This window comes from Barbus barbus, assembly GCF_936440315.1.
Source record: "Barbus barbus genome assembly, chromosome: 12".
Taxonomy (NCBI): Eukaryota; Metazoa; Chordata; class Actinopteri; order Cypriniformes; family Cyprinidae; genus Barbus; species Barbus barbus.
Window position 1 is genome coordinate 27306636 of NC_136740.1, and position 25633 is coordinate 27332268.

General features: G+C 35.2%; 1 protein-coding gene across 3 annotated transcripts in view; it reads right to left on the bottom strand.

Moving 5' to 3' along the window:
• rims2a (regulating synaptic membrane exocytosis 2a) overlaps window positions 1-25633 on the bottom strand; it is a gene marked incomplete at its 5' end in the record, with an annotated part of 169336 nt that overhangs the window by 91389 nt on the left and 52314 nt on the right. For all 3 annotated transcript variants that reach the window (XM_079430542.1, XM_079430543.1, XM_079430541.1), the window contains one exon: window positions 5514-6334. In XM_079430542.1, coding sequence (XP_079286668.1) covers window positions 5514-6334 — 821 coding nt within the window. The remainder of the gene's footprint in view (window positions 1-5513; window positions 6335-25633) is intronic.

The following is a 25633-nucleotide window of genomic DNA, read 5'->3' on the forward strand; positions in this document are numbered from 1 at the left end:
AAAGTTAAAATGGTTTATATTTAAAGAAAAAATAATAATAAAATGATTTTATCTCATTTGAATATTTAGAACCTGATGTCATCATTTACTCACCTTATGTTGTTCCAAACCTGTATGAGTTTATAAGTTATTTTGAAAAATGTTTGTAATCAAACAGTTGCTGGTAGCCACTCACTTCCATAGCATAGATAAAAAAATACTATGGAAGTCATTGGCTACCAGCAACTGTTTGTTTACCAAAATTTTTCAAAATATCATTTGTGTTTAACAGAAGAAAGAAATTCATACAGGTTTGGAACAACATAAGGGTGAGTAAATGATGACAGAATGTTCAGTTTTGGGTGTACTATCCCTTTAAGGGTGAAACCAGGTAATCCAGGTGAATTAGGCCATGTTTTCCCATTTATCTCAATCACAAAAGTGGCCCGATTAACCTGGGACTAAACAATAACAGTAGTTACAATTATTCCAGCGCACATTCACACTCCACTTATCTGTGTCCCAAATGTCCACTATCACCATGCTACTCTCTTTCTCTCTCGAGTTGGTAGTGAAAGCGTAAGCGCAGTGGTCTTTGCGGCTACGTTCTGGGATCTATTTCTCTCTCGCTCTCACGTTCTCGGCAGAAGGCGGAAGTGCTGATTCAGGCCTGAGCACAGCTCCCAGGCTGCTAGCGCACGGCTCTCCATCACTCTGACAACTCAATAAAAACCCAGTGTAAACTATTAATTGGATCATTAATTATTGATGCTGTTTTTACTACGAGTGAAGGGGACAGAAGAACAGAGAGAGACACAGACCGAAGAGAGTGACATGGCATGCAATCATAAAATGAGTATTGATATTTGTCTCCATGAAGGTTTCGAATAGGACAGCATTGCCTAAAACTGAAGATGCGTTCTGATTGGTTCCCCTTGGCACGACATGGAAAATGGGGGTTTCGCGATTAATTAATATTATTCATTTGCATGCGCTGTATGCCTGCCAGATTCACTATAATATCAATATTTTTAGTCAAAAAAAATATACATTTCAAACAATTATATATTTGCATGTGCTATACTTACATTTCTCATTTTAAAAGTACAATTTTAAAAATAGTTACTATGTAAATATTTATGTAAAGCAATAACGACCGTTGGCGACCGGATGGGTCGTGTCCAGCGACACAACAACGTTCAGAATCCTTCAACTTTATGCAAATGAAGAGCATTTGCATAAACATAGCCTACTTTCTTCCATTGCCTATGTTTCTTATTCATTTTTGTTTGTATGTACGAATTTAATTTAGATTTAGATTATATTTATATTTGGCGACATGCAGCAACAAAAGTCGCTGCTAGTGTGAACGGGGCTTTAGACCTACAGTAGTAAGCGTCTGCTAAGAACACAGAGTACTGAAACGTGAATGTAACCCTGACCGACTCCTTCAAACCTTTTCTCCTGTTCTGTCTGCACATCTGCTGATCGATAGAGAGGAGAACAAAGAGAAAGAACACTACACTAAATCACACGAAGGTCTCCTGCTGCACGTCAACGTTTTTACAAAGCTTTAGCGCAGGCCATCCCATTTCATGGAGATACAGGGTGTTTCTGCTGACAGTTTAAAGAGCAGAAGACATAAATCAAATGCATAGCTGACAGTAATTATATCTGTAATGTGTCATCGGGTAAAGCTCCACCCCAAATGTTTTGTCCATTACATAATTCGCCATGTATCGTACGAGGTTTTACGGCTGCTTTGAGAGCAGGTCTGAATGCAGAGCAAGCCGAGAGCCAATCACAGTGGCTTATCCCGATCCAAAAACAGGCCTGCAGCCAAGTGGATGCCATGGTAACCTGCTTTCACCTTATTACGTCTGATCCTCAGACAGTCAGACGGCAAAACAAATAACGTCAAAAACTGAATTCAGGAAGACTGAAATATAAACTGTCTGCTAGACTGCTTTAACAAAACAAAGAAAAGCAACCAGTTCAAGTTGATCTGTACCAGTGTCCAAAGACATCAGATGTCTTAAAGAAGGGTTTTTTTCCGATGTTAAAATAATTTCCTACCTAGTTTAATATACTATATTGGAAGGTTGCATCATTGTGGCACTTTCCAAACCCTGCTCTCACTGCCTCTGAATATGCGTACTTCCATATTGTATATAGTATGCAAAAACACTGCATCAAATGAGATGTCTGAATAAGCAATAATCATAAAAATGTACACTACTGTACAAAAGGTGTTGTTTAAAAGAGGTCAAAAAGTTCATTTTTAAAAGAAGGCCCTTTTGCTCACCAAGGCTGCATTTGTTTTTATAAAAAATACCGTAAAAAACTTAATATTGTGAAATATTATTACAATTTAAAATAGCTGTATTCTAGTTTTCTTATATATATATATATACAGTATATCAAATTTATTCCAGTGATGGCAAAGCTGAATTTTCAGTATCATTACTCCAGTCTTCATTGTCACATGATCTTTCAGAAATCTTTCTTATAGGCTGATTTGCTGTGCAAGAAACATTTCTTATTTTCATCAGTGTTGAAAACAGTTGTACTGTTTAATATTTTTGTAGAAACAGTGACGATTTTTTTTACAGGATTCTTTGATGTTTACAAAGTTCAAAAGGACAGCATTTAACTGAAATAGAAATATTTTGTAACATTATAAATGTCTTTACTGTAAATTTACTGCATCCTTGCTAAATAAAAGTATTAATTAAAAAAATTTAAAAAAATAAAAACTTTTGAACAGTAGTGTATTTTTACATGAGTTCAGTGGAGACCAGAAGAAATGAGATAAGCCTTAGACGATCATAGGAACATTTGAAATAATCAATAATTAATTCACATCAGTTAAGCCTTGTCCAGTTTGTTTCAAGCCAAATTCTAAACCACTAACAAAAAAAAATTACTCTGACCACCTGCTACTGGTCAGACAAACAGGTAGCTCCGCCTCAAATTTACACCATTGGCTGATTCACTGTTGCTTATGCCTGGCCAGTCAAGCTAAAATGTTTTGAAAGTGTTTACACTTTTCAGGGAAATCAGCCTACTTGCAGTTGTCTGAACTAGCACATTAAACTGGGATAGAAGAGAGTATTTTAACATTACATTACAAAAACATTAATAAATAAATTAATAAAAAAATACATACACCATAACTGTGTGTATTTGAATCAGCTGAACTAATATTACAATGATGAAATCCAGTAGAATGATTGAATGTCTGGTTGTAATCATGCAGAAACATTACTATCCCTGTGCCGTATCTCCACTGCGCTCGGCTCTCATGTGCGATAAAGCTGACGGGAAAGGCATTCTTATCTGGCCTGATGTGCTCTCCCCTCCCTAAAACCCACCTGACCTTCAGAGAGAGCGTTACTCCTCTCCTCTGGTTATAAGTGTGGCTGTGAAACCTGGAAAAGCGGAACATCAATAATGTAGAACTGTACGCTGGGTTTTGTCCTCGGGATGCTTATATAAGCTCGGGCAGTTGTTCTCACTGACTACAGTTCTCCATCCCACCTCCATCATCCAGACTCAATCACACAACTAGAACTCATAATCTAATATGCAAAAATGCATATCATATGCATATCATAAAATAGTTCAATATGTCACAGTACCAGGTAAAACACACGTGCAATCAACATTTTTCTAAACTTGCCTGCCTTTTTGGATACATTAGCTTGTCACAATGTATTTTTGCCCACAATTCTGAACAAAAGGAGTTGAGTGGATATAAAAACTGCATCACTATATGAATGCAAACTGCCAAAAAAGGCATACATTAAAGTGCATTTTATTTGTTTGTAAAAAGAAAAAAAAGAGAGAAATTGTATTTTGCAAATGCAAAATAAAGGCTATTTTTGGACCATTAGGATTTTGTGCATTTGACGTTATTTTCTAGACAGCCAAGCACATTACCACAATGCATCTAGACATTTTACTTTAGCTTTTGTTTGTATTTACCATTATTTTTAATGAATCATAAAAAATGTAATATGTAATTATTATATATATAATTAATATAGTAATATGTAATTTTATTCAAATCAGAATAAATTAATTGCACTACAACAAATAGTCCTATGATGTAGAAATACTTCACAATTGAAATAATATTTTCCTGGCTACATTAATATAATATAATATAATATAATATAATATAATATAATATAATATAATATAATATAATATAATATAATATAATATAATATAATATAATATAATATAATATAATATAATATATACATTTTAAATTTTTATTCTAGGGTGATACATTTAAATATTCAAAATCTTTGTCATCCATGATTATTGTATTGCACACAGAACAGATAATCTAATAATAGGGGATTTACTGACATGTAAGTGACAAAAAGTAGTATTCGGATGGTCATGTGATCTTAACGTGCTATTACTCATTTCTTTAGATTTAAAACTAGATAAATAAGTGCACCTTTAATATTAATCTTTATCAGATATTTTTTTATATTTATCAGAATACAGAATCATCTCTCTTCCTTGCTTCTCTATCATATTCTCTCCTTCCTCTCTCCATCTCTCTCTTTTCCACGCTATCCCTCTGTTGTGTAACACAGCCCATTATATCAGATCTGAGGGAGCCAAGACCCAGCAATATCTGTCACTGGAGGACAACCGAGAGAGCACAACACACACACACACACACGTACTAATATAAAGAGATAGAAAGCAACTTACACAAGCCATACATACTGTAAATGAACACCAGTGTTGGATAGTAATTAACAAGTCATTTTAAACAACCGAGGAAATAATCAATAATCAAACACAATGACTCCTCTTGAAAGAAACACCCAGAGGTCTCGACTATACACACATACACACAGGCCATTCACACACACTGTGAAACATCAACATCAATTAGAGGTTATCAGCATTAAAAATATTATTCTAAAAGTATTCATAATCTAGTTACTTCAATGTAAATATTAGCAACACCTTTAAACTGATAGCAATACAGCTTCACTGCATTAACATTTACTACAGTTCAAACATATGGGGTCAGTAAGGTTTATTCATTTTTTTTATTAATATTTTCATTCAGAAATGTTGCAATAAATTGAAGATGAAAAGTGACAGCAAATCTTAATAATGTTCCAAAAGAAATTACATTTCAAATAAATGCTGTTCTTTCAAATGTCCTTAAAAATGTATCACAGGTTCCACAAAAAATATTAAGCAGCACAACTGTTTTCTGATTTCTGAAGGATCATGTGACACTGAAAACTGGAGTAATGGCTGCTGAAAATTCACCTTTGCCATCACAGAAATAAATTTCATTTCAAAATATTTTAAATAGCATTTTAAATTGCAAAAATATCACAATTTTACAGTTTTACTGTATTTTTAATAAAATAAACACAGCCTTTGTGAGCATTAAAGACTTCTTTCAAAAACACTAATAAATCTTACCGACCCCAAACTTTTGAATGGTAGTGTACATACATATATAAATTATGAAAAAGCTGCATTACCTTTCTCGCTTACAGACTCACTCTCGATCTCCACGTCCTCACAGCTGGTGTACTCCGGCGTAGTGGCCAGTTCCTCCTCTGAGCTGCTCAGGGACACCTGCCTCATTTTGCCGCCCCTCTTGGTCTTGTGAGGTTTGGGTGGCGGCGGCCTGACGGACTCCGATTGGTCGGAACTGAGCGAGTCGTTCCGCAACATGCTCTCCATCTTTTCCCGTTTACTCTTCCTTACGGCCGAGACAGGATCCAGGTGCTGCTGCCTGTGGAGGGAGTCCACGCCGGGTGGACTGTGGTTGGACCTCCAGCGGGTGTGTCCGGGACTCGGTGAGTAGGGGGGACCCCGCAGGGGCCCCAAGGGCTCCTCCATCTCTGTGTATGCCAGGGAGACGTCGCTGTGTCTCCGTTCATGCCTGAATCGCGAAACCTCCGCGTGCATGCGCATCTGCTCCTCGTAAGGTTGGGGTTTGACCGGGTAGCGGGCCAGGTTCGGGTCACTGCGGTAGCGGTTCTGGTACTCCTCCTGCCGCTGCCGCTGGAGCTCGTGCTCGCTGAGGGGCGGGCCATCAGGCAGGAAGCCGGGTTCGGGTGGATACTCTTCCTGAGAGTGCCAGCCACCCCGTTGAGTGCGGTACGCACTCCGTGCTACCTCCGCATCCTCGTAGGAGCGACCATAGCCTCCCCGCCACTGGCGGTCTCCAGCCCCGTAGTCAGACGGCGATCGTGGCATGCCGCCCTTCCCTGGGGCATACTGCGAACGCTCCGCCTTCTCCTCCCTTTGGTCGTATTTTTGGTTTGGATCCCTGGTTGCTGATGGGCTTCTTTTCCTGTCAGTCAGGAAAAAAAAGAGTAAAGCAATGAACACTGAGAAATACTTCATTGCTATATGAATTGCAGACACAACGACACATAAAATCAACCTTAGGGCTTTTCACACTTGAAATTGTTAATCATGCGTCATTCAAAATCCTGGTCTCTTGTTTAACATTCCTAACTGCTCATACTGTACTTCACCCAAAAATGAAAAATTTTCATTTGTTTTTCATACCCTTAAAGGGATAGTTCACCCAAAAATTAAAATTCTGTTATTAATTGCTCACTCTTATTTTGTTCCAAATCCGTAAGACTTGCATTTATCTTCGGAAGACAATTTAGGATATTGTTGATGAAATCCGAGAGCTTTCTGACCCTCCATAGAGAGCAAGGGTACTACCACGATCAAGGCACAAAAACGAAGTAAAGACATGGTTAAAATAGTCCATGCGACATGGTTCAACCGTAATTTTATGAACCTACAAGAATAATTTTGTGCGCAAAGAAAACTAAAATAATGACTTTATTCAACAATTTATTCTCTTCTGTGTCAGTCTCTGCTGCACGTTCACGAGAGTAACACGCATGTGTGTGGTGGTGCTGCTGTCATAGTATTCTCATAGCTTCATTAAATTAAGGTTGAACCACAGGTTATTTTAATAGTACCTTTCTGGCCCTTGAATGCGGTGGTTGCGTTGCTGCCTATGGAGGGTCAGAAAGCTCTTGGATTTCATCAAAAATATCTTAATTTGTTTTCCGAAGATGAACAAAGGTCTTACAGGTTTGGAACGAAATAACGGTGATTAATTAATGACATAATTTTCATTTTTGGACAAACAGTTGCTGGTAGCCATTGACTACCATAGTAGGGGAAAAAATACTATAGAAGTCAAAGGCTATCAGCAACTATTTGGTTCCAAGCATTCTTCAAAATATCTTCTTTCTTTTGTGTCCACACAGGTTTGGAAGAACATGAAGTCGAGTAAATGATAAAGATTTTATTTTTGGGTGGACTATCCTGGCTATTCACATGCTGACGTTTCACACTGTACATTCCTAAACCATGTTGATTGGACGATTCGACCTTGATTTGACATTACATAAAAAACCTTTACATAAAGACTCTAGCATTACACATATGTTGCCAACTGTACTTCAAGACTTTCCTTAGTGGACTTTATTGGCTTATCATTTCTATTAATTTTTTATTTTTTTTAACAAATTTGTTGTTTTAATTTTAATAACCCTGTTAACCAGAATATTTATTAATTATTATTATTATTATAATATAAAAACTGACCTACAATAGTAGTTATTTATTTTTATTGCCATGCCAGCATCTAAGGCTGCATTCATGGAAAAGACTGAGTTGGAATAATACAAGACTTACTTAAACATAAACATTAAAAAAACATATGATAAAAAAAATCAAAAATATTTTCTGGTAAATTCTTACTAAACAAGTCCTTGAGTGAGAGTACTTCATAAAATAAAATAAAAGTTTTCTATTTGCATTAAGACCAGAACAGTAAATTAAAATATGTTTCATGGAAAGGGCAGAATATGCATAGAGTTGGGTCTTCAACTTTAAGCAATAAGGCATGGGTCAATCTTGTATAAACTGACCTATACATTTCTAGTCTTATTGTGCATCAATGAATGATTAATTCACAAAGTTTGTCTTCAATTTTTTTAATCCACTTAAAAAAAGAAGACCACAAATTTTCAATATTCAATATCCAAATCCAGATGGACAAATCAAGACACATCCTACATTTTTTTCCTAGTTCAGTGTGCTGTTTCTTGTAATACTTTGGATTACATGATAAAAAATGGGTTGTAAACAAGCTTTCACATTGGCATTAAAGTCATTCCATAGAGTTCAATCTATTAACAATATTCAATCCATCAAAACCCTGTAACAAATGCAAACGTGTCATCTGACTCCAGACAAAGCAGCAACATCTAACTGTTCACTGCAATTTCTTTTAAAAACAAGCAACATTTCATTTTAAAACACGTGCTGTTTTTACAAAAATAACCTGCCGCTAATGTGGTTACAACAGTGTCGGCTGTATGTGTCGGAAAAGACAAATGACACCAGTGTCCCTGGCATATGAGTTTCATCTTCAGAGGGAATAAGAGGCTTTGGCTCATGGGGAGCCCAGAGAGATGCTGGAGGAAAAACTGTCTTTATTGAAGGGTAAAGTTTAGAGCCTTGAAAAGATACAATCCATGCACTGCTCCCCTATCTGTGTGTTTGTCCATACGACTTCACAGCACACTAACACATGTAAATGTACACTAACAAGGGAACATCTGTGGTCTAACAATTAACCATCTAATCCACAAACGTGCATTACACACACCTTCTGCCACAACAAGAGCTGCCATTCTCCAAAAAAGTATCATAAATGAGAAATATTTTATTTCTTTTATTATTATTTTTTATTTCTAATTGCTTCTCCTACACAACAGTAGATGACATGTTTCCTAGAGTTGCATAAGAGATCTCAACATGTCCATTCTTTAATGTCTGCAAAAGTCCAATACAAAAAGTACCCGTTTCACATTAAATTATTTTGAAAACAAATATGAGCAAAAATTACAATATGAACTTGAACATTTATCATTAAAATCTTTTGAAAACAAACAGTCAGAGCAAAGTCTCAACATGAATTCTTAAATGCATCAAGTTCTTCTCAAATCATATATAATCTGAGCAAAATCTCAGTATTAATCCAAGTTCAATCTCAATATAACCTCAAACATTTCTCATAAAATGCTTTTGAAATCAAATCATCTGAGCAAAGTAGTAATATAACTCAAACAATTCATATTAAATCCTTCTAAAATTAAATAAACTGAGCAGTCTCAATATGAACTCAAATATTTCTCATCAAATTATTCTCAAATCAGTTCATCTGAGCTAAATCTGAATATGAATTCAAACAGTTCTCATTCAATTCTTTCGAAAACAATTATTATGTAGAGTCTCAATGTAAACCCAAACTTTTGTCGTCAAATTATCTAAGCAAAGTCTCAATATGCATTCAAACTTGTCTCATCAATTTGATGTGAGCAAAGTCTCAGTCTCAACATGAACTCAAACATCTCTCATCATATTCTTTTCAAATAATCTGAGCTACAGTACACTTTACACAGTTCTAAACTATTACTGTGTCAATAGTTATCAAATTATTTTTAGGATATGTTAACATTTTAGAGAATGTTGATACATAAAATGAAACAGAAATTTAAGTTTGCTGTGCTATGAAAGAGCAACTTCTGAGCAATAAATCTGACAAATATCACATCAAACTTAAACATACTGAACGTTCTTATGACCTGCATATGAAACTAGCGTACTATCTTGCAATAAGAACACTACAGTTCAACAACAGCTATCTGTTTTTCTGCAGGGTGCTGTGGTCTGTCGTGTGCTGTTCAAGTGTCTGGAGCGATCTGTGAGCTGTGTACATGTACTGACTGATTAATGATCTCTCCCGCGTTTTACTATGGCCGCCGTGGTCCTGTTGCATTATTCAACAGCAGCCGGACACAGTCGTGCACCATTCACAAATCCAATGCAGCAGACGCCTGTTTGTGTTTGGGATTGTGTTATGACAACAGCTTTTAAATGTATGAACCTAATATACATGACAGTTAGCCAATAACACAAGTTTCAACACACACACTCATTACACCAAAAAAGTTCATTAAAAATATTTTATGTCAGTATTTTGCCCAGGCAACATTTCCCATTTTCATTTATCTATGTACTAACATAAGTAAACCAAAATAGAAATGAATAAAAAAAATAAAAAAAAAATGACAAAACCACACAAATCATTAAAGTTTTCACTGAAATTATAAAAAAAAAAAAAACATTCAAAATATGAATAAATCTCAATGATACTAAAATAACACTGATATATTGCTGATATAACATTGATACTGTCCTATACTACACAACACAACCAAAAGTATTCTTTCCCTTTATTTGAGAAGTACTTACGTTTAGAGCGTAACTGAAGTATGTTACTTGGAATGTACAGCATCCTAATTATACGATTTGCCTTTCATTCACTCATTTTACTCATCACTTCTATGAGCACACGCAAACACACACCTGGCAGGCCAATGCATTACATCACACACCAGTTTATGAAATAAACTGCACTAGATGCTCATTTAATCGCTAACGCCACCTGCTCTATCCAAAGCACTGATAGCACAGCTGGGCAGAGCGTCTGTGTTTAGCATGCAGGTGGACAGACACAGGTCACATATTACACAGCATTATTCCCATCTGCACACTAACCTACTGCAATTTTTTATCCCTAGCATGATTAGCACTGCAGCTAACCAGCAGTGTCTCTTCCTGAGTGTGAAAGCTGTGCGGATACAGGGTTAGAGGAAGTGTCACTGCGAACTGACCCACTTACATGAGATGTTTAACCATGTTAGCTGTAGTTCAGTGTGTAATACTGGGACAAAGCTCTGCACACAGATTTCTCAATGACACAGATTATCCAGCACTCTAACACTGTGTTTTCTACATAGTCAACACGCAACCACTTCACTGCAATAAAAACACTCTTAAATATTGCATTTTCTGTTAAGACCCATCAAAGCCTACTCCACAGAAAAAAATACCCTAGTCTATGGCTTCCCCTTAAAAAAGTACTGTGGTGGTACTATAATACAGAGATTAGCACTATATAGAGCACTATATAGTCATATGGTACTTCTGTATATGAAAGATTACCATCATGCTAGAATTAGAGTCTGTTAGTTCAATTCAATTCTATGAATCATATCAAATGGCAATGTTTCAGATAATCATTTCAGTTAATCTCTGATTAAATTATCCATTTGAGTCACAAAATGTTCTTTCTAGAGTCACAGAACATCCACTGTGGTATTATTAAAGTATTAAAATTTAAAATAGTAAAATATATGCAGATAAATAAATGCAGATTGTGAATTGTGGATAATGTAAAAAATGTAAATAAATAAAATAATGTCAAGGATTTTCTTTCATTTAATTTTTACTATCATGGTTTTAGGTACATTTTATTTTTTAATGCTTAATTTATATATATATATTTTTTTATTTTATTTTTTTCTCCAGTTTATTCAGTGTTTATTATTGCATTTATTCTGTTACATTTTATATAAATTAAATAATATGTATATATTTTAAACAACAATGTTCAAGTTCAAAATGTATATGCTGATTTTCAATCCAGGGCATAGCTACTCGAGTACTGATGACTGATTTATCCGAGTAGGCAAAATGATCAAAATCCCCATCCCTAAATGATGGAAAACAATTTTAAGCCATTTCAGAGGAAATACATAAAAATAACACCAAGGCGTTAATGTGGTGTGAGAGCAAAAGAACTTGAGTGTCCATAATGAGCGAGAGTGTGAGAACAACACAATCAACACAAAATGACGGCCTCCGGGGTCCCGGCTCTAAACAAAAGAAAACAGAATTGTTATACGCACCTTCAACTGTCAGCCACTACCTTACTGAAATGAGGCCACACAAACTGACACTGCAAAAATCCACTGCAAGCAGGTGAAGGAACCAGAAATTCAGTCCACTAACAGCATTAGAATCCTCTCGGTTCAGAAGTCAGGATGTTGTTTTTACAGAAATCAAATCTTCGTGTAAATCCCAGATAACATTGACTAAAATCTGTTGAAGAATTTGTGAGTGATATCACAGCATCCACTGACTTATAAGCAGCCGCAAGGCATGCTAGGGCCCGGAGCCCAGGGCGGGGCTGAAGCAGAAGGCCTGTGAGCAGAGGTGGAGATGTTTCTCTGGGACAGGGGCAGCATTACACGGTTCAGCCCGCTGCTGATTGGTGGACATTCTGCTAGAGGATTTTTATTTAATCTGGTGTAACTGTGTGCCAGAACAAAACAGCACTCTCTCTCTAACCAAACAAATCACGAATTTGTGCTTTTTTCCCCCTCTCATCCTGATTTTTTAATTTTTTTAAGACAAGGATGATTATCTTTGTAAATCTAATTCAGTCTGCTTTGCAAAAGAATAAATTGAAACTTGCGATAGCTTTAGACAAACACAGCACAAACATGTCCAGAAAATGCCAACATCCGAAAAGAAAATCCACTGAAAGTCTTTCTGTTTATGGACACACTGAACGATATCAAAAACACAGGTGCTCTACTCCACTTAAGCCTTTCTAAGCTCAAGCAAACTACAGTAAATACAGTGATGGTACTCCACAGCCACAGATTTTTATACACTGTAATCATGTACTAAACAATTATCATATTCACATACTATGGTAATTGTAAGAATGATACATGCACCAAAAACAATGTTATTATCATGGTAGCTTTCAAATTAATGTAAATAAATGAAAGCAACATAGTATTGTCATAGTACCAAATATACTGAAAAGCACTATATTTTCATGGTATGATTAAAAAAATAAAAATAATACAAAAATGAATTAATTAATGAAATAAAAACCTAAAAAAAAGAAAATAAACATGGTATCAATATGGCAGGACTTTAATCAAATAAAACAAAAAGAAAAAAATTCAATTAAATAAAGAATAAAATTGTATACTGCCATAATACTGTACATGTACCAAATATGTAGAAAATTAATGAATAAATAAACAAACAAACAAACATGGTATTATCATAATACCAAATGTACTGAAAAGCACTGTATTTTCATGGTATGATTAAAAAAAATAAAGAGAAAAAAAATTAATGAAATATATTTTTATGATTGTACTTCAATAAAATTAAATATTATATAAACTGTATATAAAATATTATAAATAAAAATAAAATGAAATAAAATACTTGTATCTAAAAACTATGGTATTACTTTCAATAAAATAAAACAAAAAAAGTAAATTAAATTTAATTAATTAAAAAGAATAATAATAAAATGGTATACTACCATAACAGGTCAACATGTATGACAAAGAAAACCATAGTATAACTCCACTAGATATATAATAATAAATATAATATTCACCCAGCAGAACAGTTGGTAGAACACTGGCACTCAGGCCCAGCACCCTGTGAAGCGTTTCAGATCAGGCAGACACAGGAAGTAGCACAGCACTGCGTCCCACCTGTGCGCCGCAGTGGTGCGAACGTCATTAACGCCCCCCTCCAAACACAATGCAGACAGCCATGTGTTCCTGCCACATTTACCCCATATCCTTTCAAACAGCAGCATTCAGGCCAAGCAGGCCTGCTCTCGTGAAGCTTTAGCAGAGTGTAAAATAGGCCAAACCCCAGAAGAATAAAGCAGGAGAATCAGTGCAGACTGGAGAACAGCTCTTTTCTTCCACAGCTCACCAACAAGACACTTTCACAGACACACACAACAGGAGACATGCTAATTCAAGCCTGAAATAAAATGTTTAATAGGCCTAAGTACAAGTACTAAGACCCTTCGAGTTGGTTTAAGAAATACAGTTCTTTTCTTTGTTGACGTATTTCCTACAGCAGGAAGTTAAAATAACCAATATTTAGTCATAGCCCGGTTAAACCACACTTGATAGCTTGTAGAAACTGGACACAAGCAATTATGACACTTGCAAATCGACAATTAATAGATGGAGAAATAAAATAACTGGATTTTCATTTAATGGGATTGCTGTGATTTTTAAGACAACATGAAACACCATAAGCAACTCGTTTTACTTCAGTAAATTGATATTTCTAAGGGAAAGAATAATAAAATAATGTACATAAAATATTTTATAATTTTATTTTATATAATTTGATAATATTATTAAATATTAAAATAAAAGGATTTAAAATAAAATAAAATGCTATGAAATAAAATAAAATAAAATAAAATGTACCTAAAACCAATGTATTATGAAAGTAGGATTTAAATAAAAAATAAAAATAAATTATAAAATAAAATGCATAGTATTATAATAGGATTTCAATAAAATTAGCAATTATGACACAAACAATGGTTGAAGTAGTAGAATAACTGCTTCCCTATCGATACTCCACTCGTACTGCGTCTTGTTAAAGACGCTATGGAAAAATACTTTTTCTTCTGAACTGAAGTCTTATTCAATCATGCAGTGAAACTGCACGCCTATTGGTTCGTGCAGTGTGTATAAGACTTCAGTTCAGGAGAAAAAAGGCTTTTTCCATAGCGTCTTTAACAAGACGCAGTACTCGTTCCGTATCTCAGGGAACTGAGGTTACGACAGTAACAGAGTACGATTTCCATTATTAATTGGATGTATGTGAAACATCAACATGAAACATTAATTTTACATCAGTCATTTGACATTTCTGAGGGAAACAATGTAGGGAGGTGCTTGATTTATTATTATTATTATTGATTGGGAATTTAACCAGAATGACCAGAATGGAATTATATGGGATTCATGATATCAACAGAAAATTAAAGTTGTTTCAAAGTTTGAAAAAGTCACTGCATGAAAAATTATCAAGACAAACTTTTCTCTTCTTTTGCATAATGTGCACTGGCGAATAAATCTTTCACAAAGAGGCCAGGAATATGCATGAAGAAAATAGTGTCCAATTTTCCCATATTGACCTCTGTGACCGTCTGTGGCTATTGCCTGATTGTTGAAACACACAAATATTAAAGTGGAAATGTGTGGCACTGCACAACCAACACCCTAAAGCATGGTAATGCTTCAGACAAACAGTGTGTAATTATGCATATTGGCATCAATTGAAGCGGCCCGGACAGATCAGCCCAAACAAATTTTACAGGAAACTACAGCCGACAAGCTGAGCAATCAACACCAGAGGCCTGCAATTAACATCCTGCGCTGTTCGTTGGGCCCAGGAGGAAATAAACAGGTTTGGAAGTGAAGTGTGACTGACTCGAGCCACATCAGAGATCTACAGTTTCTGTGCTCGTTTGATGCTGAAGTGAAGTTGAAGCGCATGTCTTCTGTTTGATGTGCTCGTAAAGATGTTCTGCAACTGAATAAATGCACTTCTTGTAAAAAAAAATAGACAGAATTAGCAATTATGAGTGGGGTGGCCAACCCTGTGTTGCCGGCGTTAAATAATTTTAACGCGTTAAACTGAAAAAATTAATCGCCTGCATTAATGCTCTAATTTTGACAGCACATCTACACTGTGATCCTTAAATAGATTATTTTAATGTCACAATGACTCTGGTTCAAAAAAATTTTTCTACTGCATATCATGTATACTGTAAATCATGGCAAAAATGTATGATAGTCAAAATCAAATTAAACAGGACACATTCTAATATATGGAGGGAATAAAAGATAAAGCTGTATTAATAAACTTTTGTTTTGGTGCCAGAAAAACACCAATTACAATGTGCATTATTAGTCTAACTCATGCTATGCATTTTTACCATTCTCATTATCATCTGCCACATAATTACCTCATAAACTAGGAAAATTAGTAGAATTTTTCTATAGCTTTGTTGGTGTAATTATAAAGTAAACTAATTTGTATGGCCGATTTCATTAATACAGTATTTGAAATGCTACCTGGTGCTTTCTGGTATTACGTTATTTTGTGGATGAAGCATTTACTGGGGGAATATGAATAAAGTTATGAGCATGAGAGAAACTGAATGAGAGAGGGTTCATTTTCATAAACGAACACTTGAGTTACTCCTATTTGAAACCACCTGAGCTTCAGTTATGAAGAATAACACACACACCTCTCTGTGTGTCTGCTAACTATGAATTTTTCATTGCAGTGTGCAAGTTGCGTTTGAGCTGAATGACAGCCGCAGTCGTACAGCAGGCAGATGTTCGGCTGTGGAGGGAGACATGAAAAACCAGCGGCGAATTAAAACTCACATCAATCATCTAACCTCAAAAACCACACACTCAGAGTTGATATTAATTTGGCTAATAAGCATTGCATTGTATTGTGTTGACAGAAATGTTCATAAATTTAACAGAAAATTTTCTGCCACGACAGTATCTGTTTTTTTAAGAATTAGAACAGATTGGAAGTTGAAGTTTCCGTTTTGTAAAATATATTTTATTGAACATATAGCACAATATTTAAATGATCTGATAATACTACATTAACTACTAGTTAACTACGTTAACTACATTAGTTGACATGACCTATCAATGAAAAATACTTCTAAAGCATTTATTAAACTTAATCTCAACATTTATTACATTATTAAAATTAAAAGTTGTGTACTGTAACAAGGTTAATAACTGCTGTAAAAATGTATTGCTCATCATTTGTTCACGTCAGTTAATGAATTGACTATGATAACGAATGAGACCTTATTGTAGTGTTTCCAATAATTTTTTAATATGAAAACAGCTCATGTGAACTATTTTGGGCAATGACCCAAAAGAAACTGAATCGACTTTGACATACATTTACATCAACAGAAAAAAACAACAACAACAACTCACTAACTTTAAAATATCTATAAATATTAAATTCACGAGACTAGTCTGATGATCCTAATGTTTAAAAAAAATGAATGTCAAAATAAGAAATAGCATTAAAATAGAAACAACGTTGTTCAATAGTTTAATGCTACAATGAAAACATTTTTGTGTAGAAACAAATTTCACTAAATGCAAGTAAATTTCACAAATAGTTACAAAAAATGGCAATACTGAATTAAAGAATTTTTAAGTAAAAAGACTGAATAGTATTTCTCATAAAACAATCAAATAATAACTTTTTACAGTGTATGTCAAAAAAAAAAAAAAAAAATCCGATATCATAAGGTTTGAGTTGATTAAAGATTGGTAATTGTAAATCAAGTCTTTAATGACCTTCACCGCTGTCTTATTCAATGCGTGGGCGACTGAAGGATCAGTGTCTGTGCCTCCGGCATGTTCTCCTGAAAAGCTGTTTGCGTCAGTGGTGACATTCCATTAGCACGCATTCATATCATATTATTCTTTTACAAAGGTGGATGTAGAAATCTAACATTCACAACAGGCCTTGGATTTCTTTAGTAGGCCTGAGCTCAGAGTGAAATATACGGTGAAGTGCTTTTGTAGAAGAGAGCATGTCAGGTGGAAGAAAAATACCCACAAAGCACGACTGTAGCTCCTTTCAACACTCCCGTTCAATTTAAAGTTGAGTCGTTTCTGCACCAGTAAGCTTTCTGCCCAGGGGATACTGAGCAAACCAAGACAGCCAGTCTACCATCTATTTTTAACCGTCATCAATTATGAAAAAAAAGCTCCAACAATAATTACAGTAACATGTATGACGTGCAACACTTTCCATTGTGCGCAGCGGCGTTATAATGCAGCACTTCAGAGAGACGAGAAAAACACATTTAGAGAAATAAAACCCCGTCCATACGTCACGGCTCGTGTCTGCGGTGCACTTACAGTAATCATTTGGCTGTGATGTATGCGGGGTCCTGCTGTACGATCTGATGATATGTTATTGTGATGATGGTGTGGTATTGTAAAGCAGCACGTTTCGGAAACTATGACAATTGCAAGACTATACAGAAAATTTCAGGTGAAAATGCAATAAAACACTAAAGGAGTTTTGCCTGAAGAGTACATTGAGAATATAAACAGAAACTGCAACACTCTAAGAAAATTAGCAAAAATAAGGGCCAATGTACTGGGCTAATATGAAAGAATTTTCTGTATTGATTTTTTACATCTTTTACCCATACTCTACTTCAGGATTGAAGAAAATGTAAGCTTAACAGAAAAGGTACTGGTAATTTTCCATCTGGACATTCAGTTTTTCTATAGATTTTTTTCTAAGAGTGAACAGATCGGAAAATATGAATTTCGACTGAGATTTTTTTTTTTTATGTACTAAAATAATTTTTTTTTTGCTATAAATACCAGCTGACGGTAATATTTGTTGAGATTAATGATCAGTATTAAAGTCAATATTTTGACCACCAGAGCTGTTGTTAACTAAAACTGCTAAAAATCACTTTGAATAAATGAAATAAAGCTGAAAGAATACTTAAATATTAGATTTATAATACTGAAAAACAAAACACCTTTATATATATATATATATATTAATGCTGCTTTGGCAACTGACTGAAAAAAGTAGAATAAGTTTAATAGCTACAATTTAAATTAAAATAAATACTACAAAAAATATATATATACAAAAGCACATAACAAATATAAAAACAAAATGTAATTACTTAAACTTAGAGCTTAAGTTTAAGTTTAAGTACTAAAATGACAAACTAAAATATTTAAACAGAATTATAAAAAAAAAATTTAAATGACAATTGCTAAAAAGTAAACAAAAATTCTAATTAAAACTGAAAATGTAAAAATAATAGCTGGTCAGCAGTTTTTCCTATTCAACTATGGCAGAAAATCACTACATGTCATCATGATAAAAATCTGTAAGTCTATAGGCCTGAAACTCTCTCGATTCTTTGCACTGGCAAATAGACAACATGGACATGAGCGTCCCAGCTGGTGGTCTCATTGAAATTCTCTGGGAGTGTATTTATAGAGGCTTGAGGTCCCTGCTACATCACCCCGGGCCAGGAAACCATGCGTGGCTGCAGCCTGACTCTCCCCATCTGCTCCATCAACACACTCACACACTATATATGAGCTTACGAGATGCTACGTCAGCTCTGCTCTCTGATTCACTCAACATCACTTCTGTCTGACACGACAGAGCGCATGGGCCAGAAAACAAACCCATTAGAGGGAGAAAGAGAGTTAAAGATGCCCAGATGTGCTTTACAGCTAGCAATGCTACTAACTTAACCACTTTTTATTAGCTCAGCTGATTATATAATAGTGTAGCTTTTCTATTAGGGTATCTTCCGTTCATTCGTTTTTTCATTTAATATTAAAAACAGAAAAATAAGAAAACGGTTCCTTTTTTCATTTTTCAAAAAAATCTAAAAAACAAGAATTATGCTTGATTTTCCGTTTTTACATTCAGGGCTAGAAAATGAATAAACAGCTTGAATTTTTGATCACTGCATGTGGGCAGGAATAAAACGCCCCTTTCCGAAGATTGGTCAACCATCATTAGTTCTTAGAAAAACGCATTTATTGCAACTTTCATCACTTTCTCATCAAACAACCAGACTAACAAATGGCTAACGGCTAACATTACCCCTAAAATATAACAATGAGAAAATAATAATAAAAATAGAATAATAGACCATATACTACACTGATATGAAATAATGTCATATCTTTACATATCTATATCATTTCAGCTTCATCTCTTGTCCATAACTTAGCTCAATAAAACAGGTGATGTGCTAAAGATGTAGGCTAGTGGGTAGCTGTGAGTGCAGATGTGAATAAATTAATATTAAGCTATGAAAAAATAATAACTTTTTTAATAACTTATTTCTCGCGCAGGTTGCCAAAATTATGCCTATACAGCAGTAAGCCGTCTGTAGGCTCTGCCCCAGTACGGGCTATTCGTTAGCCATTTGTTAGTCTGGTTGTTTGATGAGAAAGTGATGAAATATAGTTGCAATAAACGCGTTAAGAATGCATACAACTGTAGCAGCAGGACTGTTTTCTGCTGCGCAGAACTGCGGAAGAACTAATGATGGCACGGTTTAATGTTTGGTTGACCAATCAGCAGAAAGGGGCGTCTTATTCCCGCCCACATGCAGAGATGGAATATTCAAGTTGTTAATTAATTTTCTAGCCAGGAGCGTAAAAACGGAAAATCAAGCATAATTCTAGTTGTGTTATTTTTATTTTTTTTAAATTGAAAAACGAAAAAAGCAACCGTTTTCTTATTTTTCTGTTTTTAATATTAAATAAAAAATAAAAAAAACGAATGAATGGAAGATACCCTGATTCTTTTCCACTAACAAGCTCATTTTCCAAACTAGAAGAACTATTTTAGGCTCCTCAAAGAACATTTCACAGTGAAGAGTTCTAGAAAGAACCATTTTTTCTTAGTGTAAAGAACATTTGAACAATCTAAAGAACCTTTTTCTACTATATAGAACATTTCGTGGAATGAATGTTGAAGGTTCTTTATGGAACCATCCATTCCAAAAAATAACTTTTATTTTTAAGTGTAGTAATGGTTTATCAGGATAAAAGCTACATTTGTGAATTTCACATCATATCACATGGGCCTAAGAGTAATATTAACACTTAGGATGGTAGATCTTTGGGAAGCGGGCTTCTGAGAGGTTTGTGACGTACATCTTATCGCTGACTAACCTTATCTACTGAATTTAAAACGTCCTTGAGATCCTGCATTGCCACCACAAATAGTTGAGTGTCTCAGCAACTGCTGAGTATAACCACAGGTTACCTGAGGGCATTACCTTAAACTTACATCAAAAAGCTAAACAAAACTCCTTGGTTCTCTAGGACGATTTTTCCTAGCAAAACAAAAAAAAGCCACGTACTTTTCTGCAGTGTGGTTCTGAACATCCTGGGAGATAAAATCTCTGCTAAAACCTAATGATAGAGTAAGCACACATTACACTGGCTCTCAGTAATGGGGTCTGACCACAGAGAAGAAAACGAGAAACAGAAGAGAACGGCTATCAATGTTAAACTGCGATCACATCAGCTTTCCGAGGCCAATCTCATTCACCCCCGATACGCCCACCGTAATCACACACTAACCCATCTGAGACGGCACGTGCCTGGCAGCCATACGGCGCACAAACTCCCACGTCTGCAAAATACTCAGATAATTAGCCTCATTCAACTGCCGCATGTAGAGGACAGTCGATGTGAAACAGTGTCGCAGTGTCCTGAAGTGTGCCATGCTAGCGTTCTCCTAAAACTACTTTACATAGATGTAATGAACCCTTTTAGAATTATTTGTTTGTATAGGTTCAATCATCCAATGAATCATATTCACTGAATGAGTATATAAAATAGAATATTTCTAGGATCAATTTAGTCAAAAAAACAAAAACAAAATTAAGACAGTAGCTATTGAACCTCATGTCATTTTAAACAAGCTCTTAAAAATTTACTCTGAATTTTTTTTTTATAATGTTACATAAGATGTTACACTTTTACACAAACATTTCTAATGTTACACAAGCTTTCTATAGCTTTCTTGTAACTATGGTTAAAAACAGGATCCTGTCAACCAAAATTACAATCGTCCAGTGGATAACTGCAACAATCAATCCTGTAATTGGTAATGGATTGGATTCTGCGTAAATAATTTCCGCTGCTGGTATTACTAGTTGTCTGAAGGAATATCACAGATAAGAAGCTCTTTAAAAATCAATATCGAGGGCTGTATAATCAGTGTGCTACACATGAGAAATGAACATTTCGTAGGTCAGAGTTTGACCTACATGGGACGTCACACAAGAGGGTCATGGGATCACAAAGCTATTGGGTAAAAACAACAAGAAAGAACATCAAGCTACGAAAGACTGATGTTTTGGAATGGTGACATTTCCACATCTGCTACACAAAGTCTAGAGAGAAAAATGCAATGTTCAAAGGTCTGGTCAGTATTTTTTTTTCTTAAAGAAATTCATAATTTTATCTATTAAGGATTATTAAATTGTCCAAAAGTGACAGTAAAGACATTTCCAATGTTACAGCAGGTTACTATTTGATGTTGTTCTTTTGAACTTTTTATTCATCAAAGAATACTGAGAAAAACTGTTACTGAAATTGAAAATACTAAGTGGCACAACTGTTTTCAACATTAATAATGATAATAAATATTTCTTGAGCAGCAAATCAACATATAAGAATGATTTCTGAAGGATCATGTGACACTGAAGACTGAATTAACGATGCTGGAAATTCAGCTTTGCATCACAGGAGTAAAATACATTTTACAATATGTTCATATAGAAGAGTTATTTAAAATTGTAATAATATTTCAGAAAATTACCATTACTTGATGACTGAAATATTTAAAAATCTTACCAACCCCAAACTTTTGAATGTTGTGCATCTAATTTGTTTCTCCTAGACATCAGGGATGTCAAATGGAGATTTTTGGAGACCATCCTCATAAATGACCACAATCTCACGTCACTTCTGAAGTTTCAGTAAAAAAAATAAAAAATTCAATTTGTGCTCAAATTTGCCTCAAATTCTTCCAAGACTACATGATCTTATCTATACTTCTAGAGTGGATTATCAACAGACATTTTGATTCAAAATGTTACTTCAGCTTTCATATCCATTGCATGAAATTCAGAGATAATACTGTGACAAAACTGCTTTGGGAGAGGTGTGAGATATGACTGATAGCAGCCTATCTTGTGACAGGTGGAGGAACACATGCACTATATATGGCTGTGACCATCAGTGACAAACACCTTCAAAACATCCATCCAGCGAGAGAGTGAGACAGACAGAAAAGAGAGCTGGTCTTTCTCAACGCAGAACGTGTGGTATGTGGGATAGGGACATCTGCTCTCTTTCATGCTCAGAAAGCACAACTGATTCCCTGAAAGGATGATGGGAGTTTGTTTGTGGAACACACTAATGGCAGAGAGCTCTTCCTCAAGCTAGAAACTACTCCTCTCCAGCCTCAGGTGCTAAAGATCTTTTCATAGGACATACAGTTCCCTGTCTAATGTGTTTAACAGCAGAGGAAATTTATATTGCTCAGAGGCTCACGGAGCAGGGAAAAATAAAACAGCATTTGAAACTCTAGAACAGATTTCTCTATAAACTGTAGAATAGGATTTCTGGTGTTTAAGGGGAAAAAATCTTAGAAGCAGGAGGCTAAACTTTCATACCCTTGATGTCTAGAAGAACAACTGAGATATTAAAGAGATTTAATTGTCTTTTTAGATTATTTTTGCTTTTCTTTCCCTGTTCCCTGTTTAGTTCTTTTTTTTTCTTTTCCTGTTGCTGCAGGATTTAGGCTACTTTAAAACTATTTTCACTGAGAAATGTCTAGCAGATTTCACAATTACACAGAAGCAGCAAGTAACACATTGTTTTATTTTCCTGTACTGGAAAAAGAAAAGGTGTAGGATTTACTTTGATACGGTTTACACTGAGAAACAAATAATTATTCACAAATAATTATGAAGAAACAGAAAGTAACACATTGAATTACCCATCAAATTTAAAAAAAAAAATTATTTGTAGTAGATTTGGAAATTTCACCATTAAAGGTGCCATAGAATGCATTGATACAGTATTTTTAAATTGTTCTCTGATATCTACACAGAAGGTATGTGGCTTAGGTAAGGGCAAAAAATCTCCAGAAACGATTTTACATGTCCATTTACAACCCTAGGATTTCTCCCTAGAATGAAACGGTCTGTTATTGGCTTATTTGGCAGGGTCATGAATAATAATGAGCTCTGCTCTGATTGGCTGTGTCACAGTACGGCTCATCAGCAAGAAGGAAGCACAGGGAGGAAAATATATATTTAAATACTTTCTCTCGCAGTTATATCGTCGGGTAATTATACTGTATTATAAAACGCGGGCATCAGGGAGCCGTTATTAATATGCGAGGCATTGAAACTGCTTTTGAACGATCCATCGATCGCGTTATAGTTCACTTTCAAGAGACGCGATCACACAAACTATGTTTACATTATGGAGCAACAGCACTTACCACACATTTCACAAGATCAGATGCTTGTCAGTGGTGCTCAGGATCTGTAAGTCATTCGCCATCATCCTCATCTCTCCTTACTGAGAGTGAAATCTTATGTACTGTAACAGGCTACCGCTAGCAAGGAGCTAACCATGTCCCTTTAGTGGCTCACGTTATTTGCTTTCTGTGCCTTTCTGAATACAGACACCAACCCATCCCTGCACTTCACACCCCCTGCACGGCCTGGAACATAACATTTATTGTGTTATTTTCGCTGTTGTCCGCGCTTGTTTATTTACAATACCTGCAGAGCTTCTGATGGTTCGGCCGGCTTAGAACAAGGACGGGTTTATGCAAATGTTGGGGGCGTAGTGATCCTGACTGTTGCGTCACAGTCGGTGTTATGTTCTGATTCGCCTGTTTTTCAGTGGTCTTTTTTAATCACGAGATTTACATATGAAGGAGAAAACTATGGTGTTTGAGGCTCACTGTATGTCATTTCCATGTACAGAACTGTTATTATTTAAATATGCCAGGGTAAAGACACCTTTAAAGAACAAATCTGAGAACAGTTTTCAATCTTTTTTTGGGGGGGGGGGGATTTGAGAGGAAATACATGGGACATTGAAGTGGAGAAACATCTGAGCAGGAGACCTGACCAGTTATTCTCCATTAAATCTTCATTGTGGACTCTAGAAGAAACAACTGAGATATTAAAAAAAACATTATCTGTTGTTTTCTTTCTGATAAGAAAGACAGACAAATTCACATAAAGGAATTACAGTACGTTGGGAATTGGAAATTCATCCTTCTAGAGAAGTAGTCCCAAACCAAAATAACGATATTAAACATGTACAGCTCAAATAACACTCTTTAAAAACATATGAGCTTCAAATTTCAAAAATTGTATTCTTCGAAACATCAAGTCTTAATATGATGATTCACCCAAAAATACCATTTTGTAGTCATTTATTCACCCTCATGTCAGTCCAAAACTGTGACACTTGTTTTTCCAAAGTACAGACAAAAAACACATTTCTCAAAATATCTTATTTTATGTTCCAAAGAAAAAAAGAAAGTCAAACAGTTTTGAAATGACATATGGGTGAGTAAACGATCTCAAGTTTTTCATCATCTCTTTAAAACACATTACAAAAACATTACAATATAACTCAAAGTGCTCATGAAGCTCTTCTCTTGCACAGGAAACTTCTCTCATTCACCTCATCTGTGTCATTTGCCAAGTAATCTCAGACGAAGTACACCGAAGCTTCATGAATAAACCCACAGCAGTGCTGCTGTTGTCTCTCAGTCTCTGTGTGCGGGGGACATCCCTCTCTCTCTCTCTGTCTCCCCCGCAGGTCTTCCTGTCTCACACATCACCCACAGCATTGATCAAACAAAGTTGCCATGGCAACGCAGCCTCACAGAGCACTGGGCTTGTGGGAAGGGATATTCCATCTAAGAGGAACTTCAATTATGATTTATCTCTTCTGTTCTTCCCTGTATCTCTCTTGCTCGCTCTCTGCAGCCACCGAAATGTATTAAGTCAAATGATGCACATGGTCAAATAGCAGAGGCTGCATCTTCAACTTAAAAAGAATTGTGAAAAATATAGATTCAGTGAGATTTATCTTTGCATACTTCATTTTTCTCCTGTCTATTCAAAAAATCAAAACAGACAAGCACAGATATTTATGCTACAAACAGATTTTTTTTACAGAACCTACAAAGACTAGGTTTATGTAATTTATTTATTCATTTAATCATT